Source organism: Elephas maximus, chromosome 7 (genome assembly GCF_024166365.1).
Source record: "Elephas maximus indicus isolate mEleMax1 chromosome 7, mEleMax1 primary haplotype, whole genome shotgun sequence".
NCBI lineage: Eukaryota > Metazoa > Chordata > Mammalia > Proboscidea > Elephantidae > Elephas > Elephas maximus.
Genome location: NC_064825.1, coordinates 116297368 through 116312107, shown reverse-complemented (window position 1 = coordinate 116312107; position 14740 = coordinate 116297368). Strand labels below are relative to the sequence as shown.

The 14740-nt window shown below is 36.1% G+C and overlaps 1 protein-coding gene across 1 annotated transcript; it reads right to left on the bottom strand.

Moving 5' to 3' along the window:
* Nucleotides 1–6615: 6615 nt before the first annotated feature.
* On the bottom strand, nucleotides 6616–7557 carry LOC126079663 (olfactory receptor 8K3-like). The gene has a single exon (XM_049890796.1). The coding sequence runs from the start codon at nucleotides 7555–7557 to the stop codon at nucleotides 6616–6618; it is 942 nt and encodes a 313-aa protein (XP_049746753.1).
* Between the last annotated feature and the right edge of the window lie 7183 nt (nucleotides 7558–14740).

The following is a 14740-nucleotide window of genomic DNA, read 5'->3' as shown; positions in this document are numbered from 1 at the left end:
ATTTCTGCAATGAGATATCAAGAAAAATATGCATTTAAGTATACCCACTTAAATATGCAAGTAATTTTTGAGGGGGATATAAGAGAACTAAGACCAAGAGCTACAAATAAATGAGAGAAAAAGACACTTTGATTTAAAGCATAACATAGTTTGCTGCTTTTTAATTTTGCAAGGTATCTTATTTTCTTAAACCTATAGTTGTGCAGAGTTTAATCTTATTTCTGATCTGCATTAGGTGTGTATTTACTCATTCAAAGAGTAATTTAATGACATTCCAAAGACTCCATCCAGCTTTTGGAGGATGGTGGAGGGGCAGCCCTCCTACTGATTAAACATGATGTGAGGGAGGCATGATGTAGTAAAACAGATACTTTAATATTTTACTTTGGCCATGCCTCCAACTAAAAATTTGTATATTGCACATGAGTTTGATCCCTTAGTGATATTGGTAAATTCAGGAAATATATGAAATAAGCAAATGTTAAAAAAAAAAAATTAGGATCATAGAAAATATTACTTTTTTTTTTTTAAGTTACATGAAACCCGAAAACACTATGGGAATCTATTATGAATTGAGGTGACAAATTCTGAAATAGATCTGTTTAGCTACCAATGACAATATCATATTTGACATTTAGTTGAGGGCCCAAATGATAGAAAAACCCACTGCCATCTAGTTGACTCTGACTAATAGTGACCCCATAGGGTTGCCAAGGCTGTAAAACTCTACAGAAGCAGACTGCCACATCTTTCTCTCATGGATCCTCTAGTGGTTTCGACCCTCCAACCTTTCGGTTAGCAGTTGATCCCTTAAACCACTATGCCAAAAAGATCATAAAAACCTTAACGATTTCAATGGGACGTTTCCTAACAGCATTAACTGCATTTGTTTTACTATCTAAAGAATATCAACTAACCATTAAAGTAATGGAATTATGTCTAATTTTCCTCAAAGACTATAAAGGTGGCTGCAATATCGAACTACCTCAAAAATTGTGATTATCAAAGAAGATCGTTAATTCCTGTGATTAAGTCCTCTAGTGTGGGTATTAGGTTAAATGGCAGTTGGGGTCATAAAAAAACACTGGAACTCTGAGGGGTAGTTGCAGGAAAATGTGTCACCTACTCACCACTAATGAAGAATCTGTGTGTGCTTCCCTTGTGTCCCTAACATAACCCAAAAGGAGAATTTATGGGCTTCTTTCTTCCTTTAAGGCTCTCCCTGAGGGGAAGGAATACAGTTTGTTAATTACTCCTAAAACATTTGAAAGGTTCAAAGAAAGCCGATGAGATATCTGCTAATTATGCAAAATACCTTTATATTCCCATAGGAAGGGGATTATTTTAGGTAACTTTTCACAACTTCTCTGGGTTGAGCCTCTTCTGCTGCCATCCAGGAATCTAAAATCAAAATATTCTACCTGTGAAGACACAGTAGAGACATGTATAAATTCTACCCACTGCATAATTGTAAAAATTTCACAAGGAAAAGTTATAGATCTGTGTGTGTAGCTGTTTTCTCCATTTTCATGTTGTGTTGAGGGAGTCCCTGGGTGGGGCACCCATTAAGCACTGGGCTATTAACTGATAGGCTGGTGGTTCAAACCTATCCAGAGACACTTCAGAAGTAAGGCCTGGTGATCTGCTTCTGAAAGGCGACAGCCACTGAAAACCCTGTGAAATGAGTCTCTTCTTCGAAACACATGAGATCTCCCTGAGTCAGAACTGACTTGATGAGAATTGGTTTGTTTTTGTTTTTAGTATGGTGGTATTAACTTATTATTGAAATATAACATACATATAAAGATGCACTCACTATTAATATATTTTTAAAAACTTAATACATCTTTTTAACCAGAATCCACATTTAACAATAGCAACAAAAATCATTAGCAAGATCCCAGAAACATAACCACCATGCTGACATGTTGTTGTTGTTAGGTGCCGTCAAGTCAGTTCTGACTCATAGTGACCCTATGTATGACAGAAGGTAAATTTGAATAATAGTCGTCTTAATTGGTTGTCCTTGTAGTCAATGGATATTATCCTATCACTGACAGCATTGTACTTAAGGATTCATCTTGAAATGTTCTTTTTGACAATGAATGGGACAACATGCCTCTTCACTGTTTCATTCCTGGTATAAAAGACTGTATGATTGTGTGATTCAAAATGGCCGGTACCAGTTCATTTTAGCTCTCTAATGCCTCAGATATCAATGTTCATGTGTTCCATTTCATTTGGATGACTTCCAGTTTTCCTAGATTTATACTTTGTACATTCCACACTCTGATGATTAATGAATATTTGCAACTATTTCTACTCATTTTGAGTCATGCCACATCAGCAAATGAAGGGCCCCAAAAACTTGACTCCATCCACATCATTAAGGTTGACTCTACTTTGAGGAGGCGGCTCTTCCCCAGTCATCTTTCGTGTGCCTTCCAAGCTGAGGGGGTCATCTTCTGGCACTGTATCAGTCAATGTTTCACTGCTATTCATAAGATAAAACCCTATGTGGCTAATTTTCTCAGAAGTACACTGCAAGGTTCTTCTTTCTAGTCTGTCTTAGTCTGGAAGCTCCACTGAAACTAGTTTGCCATGGATGACGTTGCTGGTGTTTGATATACCCGTGGCAAACCTTCCCGTATGACAGCAACATGCAAGCCCCCACAATACAACAAACTGACAGACATGTGGTGGAACAGCATTAATAAGTTTTGCCAATTTTTATTGCTGTTGTGGTTATGTACCATCAAGTCAGTTCTGACTCATAGCGACCTTATGTACAACAGAAGGAAACACTGCCTGGTCCTGCTTCATCCTCACAACCGTTGTGCGTGAGCTCATTGTTGCAGCCACTATGTCATTTCATCTCCTTGAGGGTCTTCCTCTCTTTTGCTGGCTCTCTATTTTACCAAGCATGATGTCCTTCTCCAGGGACTGATCCCTCCTGATAGCATGTTCAAAATATGTGAGAAGCACTCTTTCCTCCCTTGCTTTGAGGAACATTCTCGTTGTGCTTCTTCAAAGGCAGATGTGTTCATTCTTTTGCCAACCCATGGTACATCCAATATTCTTCACCAGCACCACAATTCAAAGGCATCAATTCTTCTTTGGTATTCCTTATCCATCAGCCAAACTTCACATGCATATGAGGTCATTGAAAAATCGAGGCTTGAGTAAGGTTCAGCTTAGTCTTCAAGGTGACATCTTTGCTTTTCAACACTTTAAAGAGATCTTTTTCAACAGATTTGCCCAATTCAATGCATCTTTTGATTTCTTGACTGCTACTTCCATGGGCATTGGTTGTGGATCCAAGTAAAATGAAATTCTTGAAAACTTCAATCTTTCTCCACTTATCATGATGTTGCTTATAGGTCTAGCTGTGAAGAGTTTTCTTTTCTTTATGTTGACATGTAATCCATCCTGAAAGGTATAGTTTTTATCCTCATCAGTTAGTGCTTCAAGTCCTCTTCACTTACAACAAGAAAGGCTGCGTCATCTGTGTAGCCTATGTTGTTAATGAGTCTTCCTCCAAACTTGATGCCCCATTCTTCTTCATATAGCCCAGCTTCTCAGATTATTTCTTCAACATATAGGCTAAATAGGTATGGTGAAAAGATACAACCCTGCCACACACCTTTCCTGACTTTAAACCATGCAATATCATCCCCTTGTTCTGTTCATATGACTGCCTGTTGGTGTAGGCACAGATTCCTCATGAGCACAATTAAGAGTTCTGGAATTCCCATTCTTCACAATATCATCCATAATTTCTTATGATCCACAGAGTCGAATGCTTTTTCAGAGTCAATGAAACACAGGTAAACACTTTTTGGTGTTCTCTGATTTCAGCCAGGATACTTCTCACATCAGCGATGGTATACCTGATTCCATATCCTCTTTTGAATCCAGCTTCAATTTCAGGCAGTTCCCTGTTGATAACTGCTGTGGTCATTTTTGAAAGACCTTTGAAAAATTTTACTTGTGTGTGATACTAATGATATTGCTTGATAATTTCTCTATTTTGTTGGATTACCTTTCCTGGGAATAGGCATACTGATCTCTTCCAGTCAATTGGCCAGGTTGTTGTCTTCCAAATTTCCTGGCATGGATAAGTAAGCAATTCTAGCCCTGCATCTGTTTGTTGGGACATCTCAGTTGGTGTCCTGTCAATCCTGGAGCCTTGTTTTTTTACCAATGCCTTCAGTGCAGCTTGGACTTCTTCCTTCAGTACCATCAGTTCCTGGTCAAATGCTACCTCCTAAAATGGTTGAACACCCAACAATTATTTTCAATACAGTGACTCTGTATATTCCTTCTATCTTCTTTGGATGTTTCCTGTTGTGTAATATTTCAGCCATAAAAGGTCCTTCTTTCAACATTTTAAAGAGATCTTTTGAAAAAAAATTGCCCAATTCAATGCATCTTTTGATTTACTGACTGCTACTTCCATGGCATTGGTTGTGAATCCAAGTAAAATTAAATTCCTGAAAATGTCAATCTTTTCTCTGCTTATCATACTGTTGCTTATTGGTATAGCTGTGAGGATTTTTCTTTTCTTTATGTTGACGTGTAATCCATACTGAAAGCTGTAGTCTTTTATCTTCCTCACTAAGTGCTTCAAGTCCTCTTCACTTACAGCAAGCAAGGCTGTGTCATTTGCGTAGCCTATGTTGTTAATGAGTCTTCCTCCAATCTTGATGCCCCATTCTTCTTCATATAGTCCATCTTCTCAGATTATTTGCTCAACATGCAGATTGAATAAGTATGGTGAAAAGATGCAACCCTGATACACATCTTTCTTGACTTTAAACCATGCAATATCATCCCCTTGTTCTGTACAAATGACTGCCTCTTGGTGTATTCATAGGTTCCTCATGAGCACAATTAAGTGTTCTAGAATTCCTGTTCTTCACAATATTATCCATAATTTGTTATGATCCACACAGTAGAATGATTTCGCAGAGTCAATGAAACACAGGTGAATGTCTTTTTAGTATTCTCTGCTTTCAGCCAGGATATAGCTCACGTCAGCAATGATATACCTGGGTCCATGTCCTCTCCTGTATCCAGCTTCAATTTCAGGCAGTTCCCTGTTGATAACTGCTGTGGTCTTTTTGAATGGTCTTCAGCAAAATTTTACTCATGTGTGATATTTATGATATTGCTTGATATTTCTCTATTTGGTTGGAAAACCTTTCTTGGGAATAGGCATAAATATGGATCTCTTCCAGTCAACTGGCCAGGTAGTTGTCTTCCAAATTTCTTGACATACATGAATGAGCAATTCTAATGCTACATCTGTTTGTTGAGACATCTCAACTGGTGTCTTATCAGTCCTGGAACCTTGTTTTTCACCAGTCCCTTCAGTGCAGCTTGGACTTCTTCCTTCAGTACCATCAGTCCCTGATCAAATGCTACCTCCTGAAATGGTTGAACATCCACCAATTATTTTTGATGGTGACTCTGTGTATTCCTTCCATCTTCTTTGGAAGTTTCTATTGTTTAATATTTTTCCTACAGAATTCTTCAATATTGCAACTCAAGGCTTGAATTTTTTCTTTATTTCTTTCAGCTTGAGAAAGGCCAAGCATGTTCTTCCTTTTTGGTTTTCTAACTCCAGGTCTTTGCACATGTAGATATATATGTATATATATATACACACACACAAACATACATATATATTGGAATTTGTATTGTAATTGCATTAATTTTATGGGGTAATTTAGGAAGACTTGACATCTTCATGGCATTTATTGCTTTCACCCATGGACATAGTATTTCTCTAACTTTATGTCATCTTTAAGAACAAAGTAACATTTTGTATTTTGTAGCCTTCATGTCTTCTAAATCTTACGTTAGATAATTTCTTATGCTCTTTTTTATTTTTGTGCTATTGCAAATAAAACTTTTAAATTCGTTTCCACATGTTACTAGTACATAGCAAAACAATTGATTTTTTCTAATACATTAATCTCATATCCATCAACCTTGAAAAGTTATTTCTTTCTCTTCAGTTGATACATTATTCTGGATTCTTTATGTAGAGCCATGTCACTTGAAAACATTTACAACTCTATTTCTGATTTATCGAACATACACCTTTTATTTCAAAAGAAATCTCAGGTGTCACCCACTATAAAGGGAGACAGATTTGAAGTGTGAAGAAAAACATTTTTAAAATATTTCTCATTGCTATAAACAAAACAAAAAAAAAATTTTTTTATATATAAGCATGGTACAAACACTGTGGTTTAAATGACATGTAAGACACAAAGAAAATATATATATTTTAATTTAAATTTAAAAAAAGATTTTTTACTAAGAGATGCATAAAAAAGGACTCTCTTTAAAGATAACATATATTAGTGGCAATGCAAGAACACTGATATGGAATTCAGGCACATGTTCTAAGTTAAGTCCAAACAAACGTTGATACCAGAAGAATAATCAGTACTTGAACATCTGTAAGTTAGATGTTTTGATTGAAAACAAGGAAAATTATTCTAGTTTACCATGCCTTTTGTACATTTTATTTCTAAAAACCTAGAACCTTTAATAAACAACTGTCAATAACTAATTTGTTGAATATGCACTCTACACTGAACTTTAAATAGGACTTTTGCACAAATTCTTCCATATCCTATGCAAGGCACCTTTTACCTCTTTGTTCCTCAAACTATATATTAAGGGATTCAGCATAGGTGTTACCACAGTGTAAAATACAGAGGCCATCTTATCAGTGTCAAAGGAATGGCTGGATTTCGGTTGTACATACATAAAGAACAGAGTCCCATATAACACAAATACTACTATCAGGTGAGATCCACATGTGGAGAAGGCCTTGTACCTCCCCTCTGCAGCGTTCATCCTAAGGATAGCTGCAAGGATCAACATGTAGGACACAAGAACTATCAGAAGGGATGAAACCAAAGTAAATGCTGAACCAATCAGTATCATCAGTTCAACATCATGTGTGCTTGAGCACAGCAACGTTACTAATGGAAGACTGTCACAGTAGAAATGACTAATGACATTATAACCACAGAAGGAAGAAATAAAAATCTTTATTGTGGTCAGAAGAGAGAGAAAGGCACTGTAGAGATAGGGAACTATCACCAGGCCCCAGCATACTCTTTGAGACATGATGACTTTGTAGAGCAGAGGGTTACAGATGGCCACATAGTGGTCATAGGCCATTGCAGACAGAATGAACAGTTCACTAATGATGAACATTATGAAGAGAGCTAGCTGTATAGCACACCAATTATAGGGGATTGTATTTTGATTCACTACAAAATTTACCAACATTTTGGGCCCTACAGCAGTTGAATATCCAAGATCAATAAAAGCCAGATGTCTGAGAAAAAAGTACATGGGTGTTTTTAGCCTGGAGTCCATCTTGGTGAGGATGATCATGCCCAAGTTGCTCACCACTGAGATCACATAGATGACGAGGAACAACCCAAAAAATGGAGCCTGGAGCTCAGGGCGGTCTGTGATCCCCATTAGTATGAATTCCTTTATCACTGTTAGGTTTTGCTTATCCATCCATGCCATTGAGGAAACGTACTGTGGGAAGAACAATCAGAATAGTTATTAAGTTTCAGAAGTTATCACCATAAAACTTTAGTATACAAAGCCATTACGTGTGAGATAAATTGATTTTTTCAGATGAAGTAATTCATACAAACCCATCTTTGTCATTGAACCTAGAACCAAATTTAGAAACCATTAGAGCATAAAGAAAACTGTTGCTGTAGAGTTGATTCCACCTCATAGTGGTCCTACCATATAGAGTAGAACTATCCCATAGGGTTTGCAAGGAGTGTTGACATGTTAAAATAATTTTATTTTTGTGTTATATACTGGTTATCATTGCAAGGTATACAGTTCTTTTAGCAATAGAACATAAGATACATTTGGACTAGATTGGGAAAGCTAATAATCTATTATTTTTTTAATTTTAAAATACATATAATTAGTAAAAACATCAAAGTTTAGAAGGAATTATAATAAAAATGTATAGGCCTCTGCTCTTTGCTCCTGCATTTTTAGTCCCAATACCCAGAGAAAACCATTATTAATTCATTTAGTAAAATTTGATATCTTTTCCTTGTGATCAAACAATATTTCTAAATGACATTCTTATCCTATAAATATTTGATTTTGAAAAATATATCCTTGGAGGCGGAGCCAACACGATGCTATAGACAGAAGCACCACATCATCCCTTAACATCAAAACCCCAAGAAAACTAAGTAAAACAGAGACTAACATCAATCCAGAGCCCTATGCATCAAATGAAATGTCAAAGAACTCAACAAAGCACCAGATGTAATAAGAAACTGCCAGATAACAGCGAGGAGAGATATAAAATGGAGATCTGCTTTCAGCTAATGCAGCACAGATTTTCTATCTTGGACATATTTTGGAGATCTGTGAACAGGGAGTACAGGAGAACAGCTTCATGGAGCTCCCAGCAGAAGGCAGAGAACCATATCTGGAACACAGCTGAGCCATGCCCTTTGGACAACATGGTAAGAAATATTGTGGTCACTGATAAGCAAACAACAAAGAAGGACAGCCTGTGTGCTCAGAGATACCTAAATAAAAAGAAAAGCAGAAAAAAACAAACAAATCTACAATTAATAAAGAAGGAAAATAACTACTGAAAGCCCTGAAGACAACAGAAAATATCAAACACATTTTTAAAAAAATGGACAGAATTGTTCCAGTAGGTGTCCAAAATAAAACACCAGATTACCTTTCAGCAGAAGAAAAGGCACTGGAGCTACATCATAGGGACTTCAAATCTCTCATATTCAGAGCTACCTGCGAGTTGAAGTCAAAAGCAGAGAAAAATGAGGAAAAAAATAGACAAAATCATGGAAAAGACAGACAAAACAATGGAAGAATTTAGAAAAATAATACAGGACCAAAATGCCAAAATAAATTCACAACTAAAAATCATACAAAAACAGCAATTAGAAATTTAAAAGATAAAAAACAAGATTTCAGCAATGGACAGTGTCATAGATGGTCTGAGGAAGAGGTTTGAAACAATGGAAGATACGATCAGTGAAACTGAAGACAAGTATTTGGATACCACTGTGTTTGAAGAAAATCAGAAAAAGAACAAAGAAAAATGAGAAACCGCAAGAATGATGTGAGATTCAGTAAAAATCAAAAATTTATGAGTGATTGGAGTTCCACAAAAGGTGAAGAAAACAGAAAACCCAGAAAGGATCATTAAGAATTGCTGACAGAAACTTCCTTAATATCATGAAATATGAAAAGCTGACCATTCAGGAAGCTCAAAAAACCCCATATAGGATACAGCGAAAAATAAAATCACCAAGGCATGTCATAATCACACTCACCAAAATGAAAGACAAAGAAAGAATCCTGAAAGCAGCCTGAGATAACTGAAAAGTCATACTATGGAGACAATAAGATTAAGTTCTGATTACTCGGCAGAAACTATGCAATGAAGAAGAGAGTTGGATGATATACATAAATCCTTGAAAGAAAAAATAAATGCCAATAAGAATAATACTTTCTGCCAAACTCTCATTCAGATATGATGGTGAAATTAGGACATTTCCAGATAAACAGGAATTAAGGGAATATGTAAAAAAAAAATCAAATTACAAGAATTATTAAAGGGAATCCTTCAGTTTGAGGACAATCAACATCAGAAGACAGCATGAACCTAGGACTCAAGACCTAGAAACCAACCTAGGAAATGAACACATGAGGATTCATCAAACCTAAAATATTTATAACAGGGAACAAGAAACAATGACAAAAACTTCAGAACAATGAAAGTGGAAATAAAGGAAGTAGGTATAGAATTTTTTAATGGAGAAGAAGGCAAGGCAATACCAAGTTATTAAAGACTGAATGAAACTTAGGAAAATAAGGGTAAATTTCAAGGTAACCACAAAGAAAATTAACAAACCTATTCATCAAAAAAAGAAGAAAAACATAAAGCTTCAGTAAACACAAAATCTATAAAAACAAAAGAAATAAAAAAAAAAAAAACACTCAGACACAGAAAAAAGGAATTCAGCACAGGAGAGAAAGAGGAACAAAGAAAACATCAGCACCACCAAAAAAAAAAAAAAAGCTACAAAATGACAGCAATATACTCACATCTAGCAATACTTACAATGAACATACACAACCCCCAGTGCCCTCAAATATATATGGCCTAAATGCACCCATAAAGAGACAGAGAGTGCAAGCGTGGGTTAAAAAAAAAAAAAAAAAAGAACAATATGCTGTCTAAAAGAGACCTATCTCAGAAACAAAGACATAAACTTGTTAAAAATCAAAGGACTGAAAAAAACATATTAAGCAAACAGTTACCCCCCCCCACCTCAGAAAAATTAAAAAAAAAAAAAAACTGGAGTGGCAATACTAATCTCAGAAAAAACAGACTTTGAAACAAATCCACCATAAAAGAAAGAATGGCACTACATAATGATTAAAGGAACAATCCGTCATGAAGACATAACCATAACAAATATCTATGCACCCAATGACAGAGCTCCCAAATAGATAAAACAAACTCTAACAGAGCTGAAAAGAGAAATTGACAGTTCCACAATAATAGCAATACATTTCAACACACCACTCTCGGTAAAGGACAGGGCATCTAGGAAAAAACTCAACAAAGACAAGAGATCTAAAGGACGCAATCAGCCAACTTGACCATATAGACATATATAGAACACCCCACCCAACAGCTGCAAAATACACATTCCTTTCAAAGACACATGGAACATTCTTCAGAATAGGCCACATCTTAGGGCACAAAGTAACAGTCAACAAATTCCAAAAAATCGAGATAATACAGAGTATCTTCTCTGATCACAATGCCATCAAAGTAGAAATTAAAACCAGTGAGAGGAAGGAAAAAAAAAAAATCAATTACATGGAAACTGAATAACATCCTGAATAACAACTTGCTAAAAAACCACCGGGTTATAGAAGAAAGCAAAGATGGGAACTAAAATTTTTGGAATCCAATGAGAATGAAAACACATCATACCAAAACTTTTGGGACATACCAATGGCAGTGCTCAGAGGTCAATGTACAGGAATAGATGCAAACATCAATAAAAGAAGAAACAGGCAAAATCAAAATATTAGCTATACAACTTGAAAAAATAGAAAGAGAACAGCAAAAAAAAAAAAAAAAAGAGCCCACAGCCACCAGAAGAACAGAAATAATAAAGATCATAGCAGAAATAAATGAAATAAAGAATAGAAAGAATCAGCAAAACCAAAATTTGGTTCTCTGAAAGGGTTAAAAAAAAAAACAAACCATTGACCAAATTGGAAAAAAGGGAAAAATAGGAGAGGACTCAAATAACCCAAATAAGAAATGAAATGGGGACATTACAACAGACCCAACTGAAATAAAAAGGATTATAGCAGTGTATCATGAAAAACTATACTCTAAAAAATTTGAAAACCTAGAGTAAATGGACAAATTTCTAGAAACACAATACCTACCCAAAATAATACAAAATGATGTGGAAAATCTAAACAGACCCATAACAAGAGATTGAAAAGGTAAAAAACAAAACAACAACGAAAAAACTCTCAACCAAAAAGTCCTGGCCCAGATGGCTGCATTGGAGAATTCTACCAGACATTCAGAGATGAGCTTACACCAGTACTACTATTTCAGAACATAGAAAAGGAAGGGATACTTCCAAATTCATTTTATGAAACCAGGATAACCCTGATACCAAAACCAAGCAAAGACACCACAAAAAAAAGCAAATTACAAACCAACATCTCACATTAATATAGATGCAAAAATTCTCAGCAAAATTCTAGCCGATAGAATTCAGCATCATATCAAAAAAATAATACACCATGACCAAGTGGAATTTCCTACAGCCTGGAAAAATACTTTTTTGATTATTACAAATACGACAAAGGTCTAATCTCTAAAAGCCACAGGAAAATCCAACACCTCTACAACACAAAGATAAATCATCTAATTAAAAAATGGGCAAAGGAATTGAATAGACACTTCACTCAAGAAGACATTCAAGCAGCTAACAGACACATGAGGAAATGCTCGAGATCACTAGACATTAGAGAAATGCAAATTGAAACCACAATGAAATACCATCTCACCCTGACATTACTGGCAAGAACCAAAAAAACAGAAAATAACAAATATTAGGGAAGCTGAGGAGAGATTGTAACTCTTATGCACTGCTAGTGGGAATGCAAAATGGTACAACCATTTTGGAAAATGATATGATACTTCCTTACAAACACAGGAGTACCACATGGTCCAGCAATCCCACTCCTAGGAATATGTCTAGAGAAATAAGAGCAGTCATATGAATAGACACATGCACACCCATGTTCATTGCAACATTGTTCACAATAGCAAAAAGATGGAAACAGCCTAGATGCCCATCAACACATGAATGAATAAAGTGCAGTACATACACACAATGGAGTACTATGCAATGATAAGAAACAATGATGAATCCGTAAAGCATCTCACAACACGCATGAATCTGGAGGGCTTTATGCTGAGAGAAATCAGTCAATTACAAAAGGACAAGTATTGTATGAGACCACTACTATAAAAACTCATGAAAAGCTTTACGCCCAAAAAGAAACAATCCTTGATGGTTACGAGTGGTGGGGATGGAAAAACACTAAATAGAAAATAGCTAAGTGGTAACTTTGGTGAAGGGTAAGACAGTACACAATACTGGGGAAGCCAGCACAACTTGTACAAGGCAAGGTCATGGAAGCTCCATAGGCACATTCAAACTCCCTGAGGGGTCAAAGTACTGGGCTGAGGGCTGTGGGGACCGTGGTCTTGGGGAAGGTCTAGTTCAATTGTCATGACACAGTTTATAAAGAAAATGTTCTGCAGTCTCCTTTGGTGAGTAGCGTCTGGGGATCTTAAAAGCTTGTGAGCATCCATCTAAGGTACTATGCTGGTCCACCCCATCGGGAGCAAGGGAGAAGGAAGAAAACTAAAGACACAAGGGGAAGATTAGTCCAAAGGACTAATGAACCACAACTACCACAACCTCCACCAGACTGAGCCCAGTCCAACTAGGTGGTGCCCAGCTACCACCACTGACTGCTCTGACAGGGGTCACAAAGAGTCCCAGACAGAACTTCAGAAAAATGTAGAACAAAATTCTAACTCACAAAAAAAGAACAGGCTTACTGGCCTGGCAGAGATTGGAGAAACACCTTAGGGTATGGCCTCCGGACACCATTTTAGCTCAGTGATGAAGTCACTCCTGAAGTTCACCCTTTAGCAGATGATTAGACAGACTCATAATACAAAAGGAGACTAATGGGGCACACTAGCCCAGAGGCAAGGACTATAAGGCAGAAGAAGACAGAAAAGCTGGTAATAGGGCACACAAGGCCTAGAAGAGAAAGTGTTGACACATCTTGGGTTCGGTAACCAATGTCACAAAACAATATGTGTACTCACCCTTTAGTAAGAAGCTAACTTGTTCTGTGTAAAAAAAAAAAAAAAATGTATTCTTACTCCTCTAAGCTTCTATGTGTTTTAAACTTTTTTTTTACTTGTATCTACAATGATAGATAAGAAGTTTCCTAGCTTGCAGGAGTCTCCAGGATGCCTACTCTAATGAACTTAAACCACTTTTTTTCGTTTTTCCTTTCCTCTACAGCAGCGTATCCCACACTTCAGGAAATGAGTACCACCTTTCTGGTTTTCACTATGCTGAATATCAAGTTAGTGCTGCATGAGTAATGTATTCAGTCTGAAAAAGAAAGATTAGCAGACATTCTCACATTTGCTTTGATCTAAATATTAACATCTCTAGTTAGAATTTTCTAACACGAATGTACCTTCATAAAATGTATTTGTTAATGCAACAGCTAAAATTATCTAGTAAACTGCTATAAATATACCACAAAGTGAAAACAAGGTGCTAAAGCTGGCAGTGCTATCTGAAATGCGTCAGGGATTGGGACATAGTAGTATATGTAGTTTCCTGGTATGAAGTAAAGAAACAGCAAGGAAGCAGGGGATCTGAATATTGCATGCCTCATCTAAAATACCCAAGGTTTTTCATCTAAAATACCCAAGGTTTTTCATCTAAAATATCCACGGTTTTTCATCTAAAATACCCAAGGTTTACTCATTTAAATGTACGTGGACGAGATGAATAATTTATTTTTACTAGACAGTACTGAAAGGAGTATTTTGTTATAATTTAATTTTGGATACTAGGTTTATATCTTTATATCCTCTTCTATTAACTATACATCAAATATTTTGAATTAATAAATTTTAGTTTGAGGATTGTGTTTCCTCGACTTTTATTTTCCCAACTTCTATTTCAGATTGTTTTAAAGACAGGTACTTCTGTGTTTTTAAGGAAGAGGTCTATCCAAATTTGGTAGAAACTATGCAGATTACAAAAAACAAACACTACTCTGAAACTAATGTTAAAAGGTCATTATAACACTGAATAAAATTAAATATAAAATTAAAAATATTAAAGGTCCACAATTTCAATTATGTAGGTGCAAAAATCCTATACAATATTACAGACTTTACAGTGTGGAAAAATGTAAGTACCTCAGCGCAAACTGAAGAGCCCTGGTGGAACAGTGGTTAAAGTGCTTGAACACTAATGAAAGATTGGTGGAACTCACCAGCTGCTCTGTGTGAGAAAGACACGGCCGTCTG

Coding starts and splice junctions, on each gene's coding strand:
- LOC126079663 (XM_049890796.1), bottom strand. CDS start 7,557: ATGGATAAGCAAAACCTAACAGTGATAAAGGAATTCATACTAATGGGG.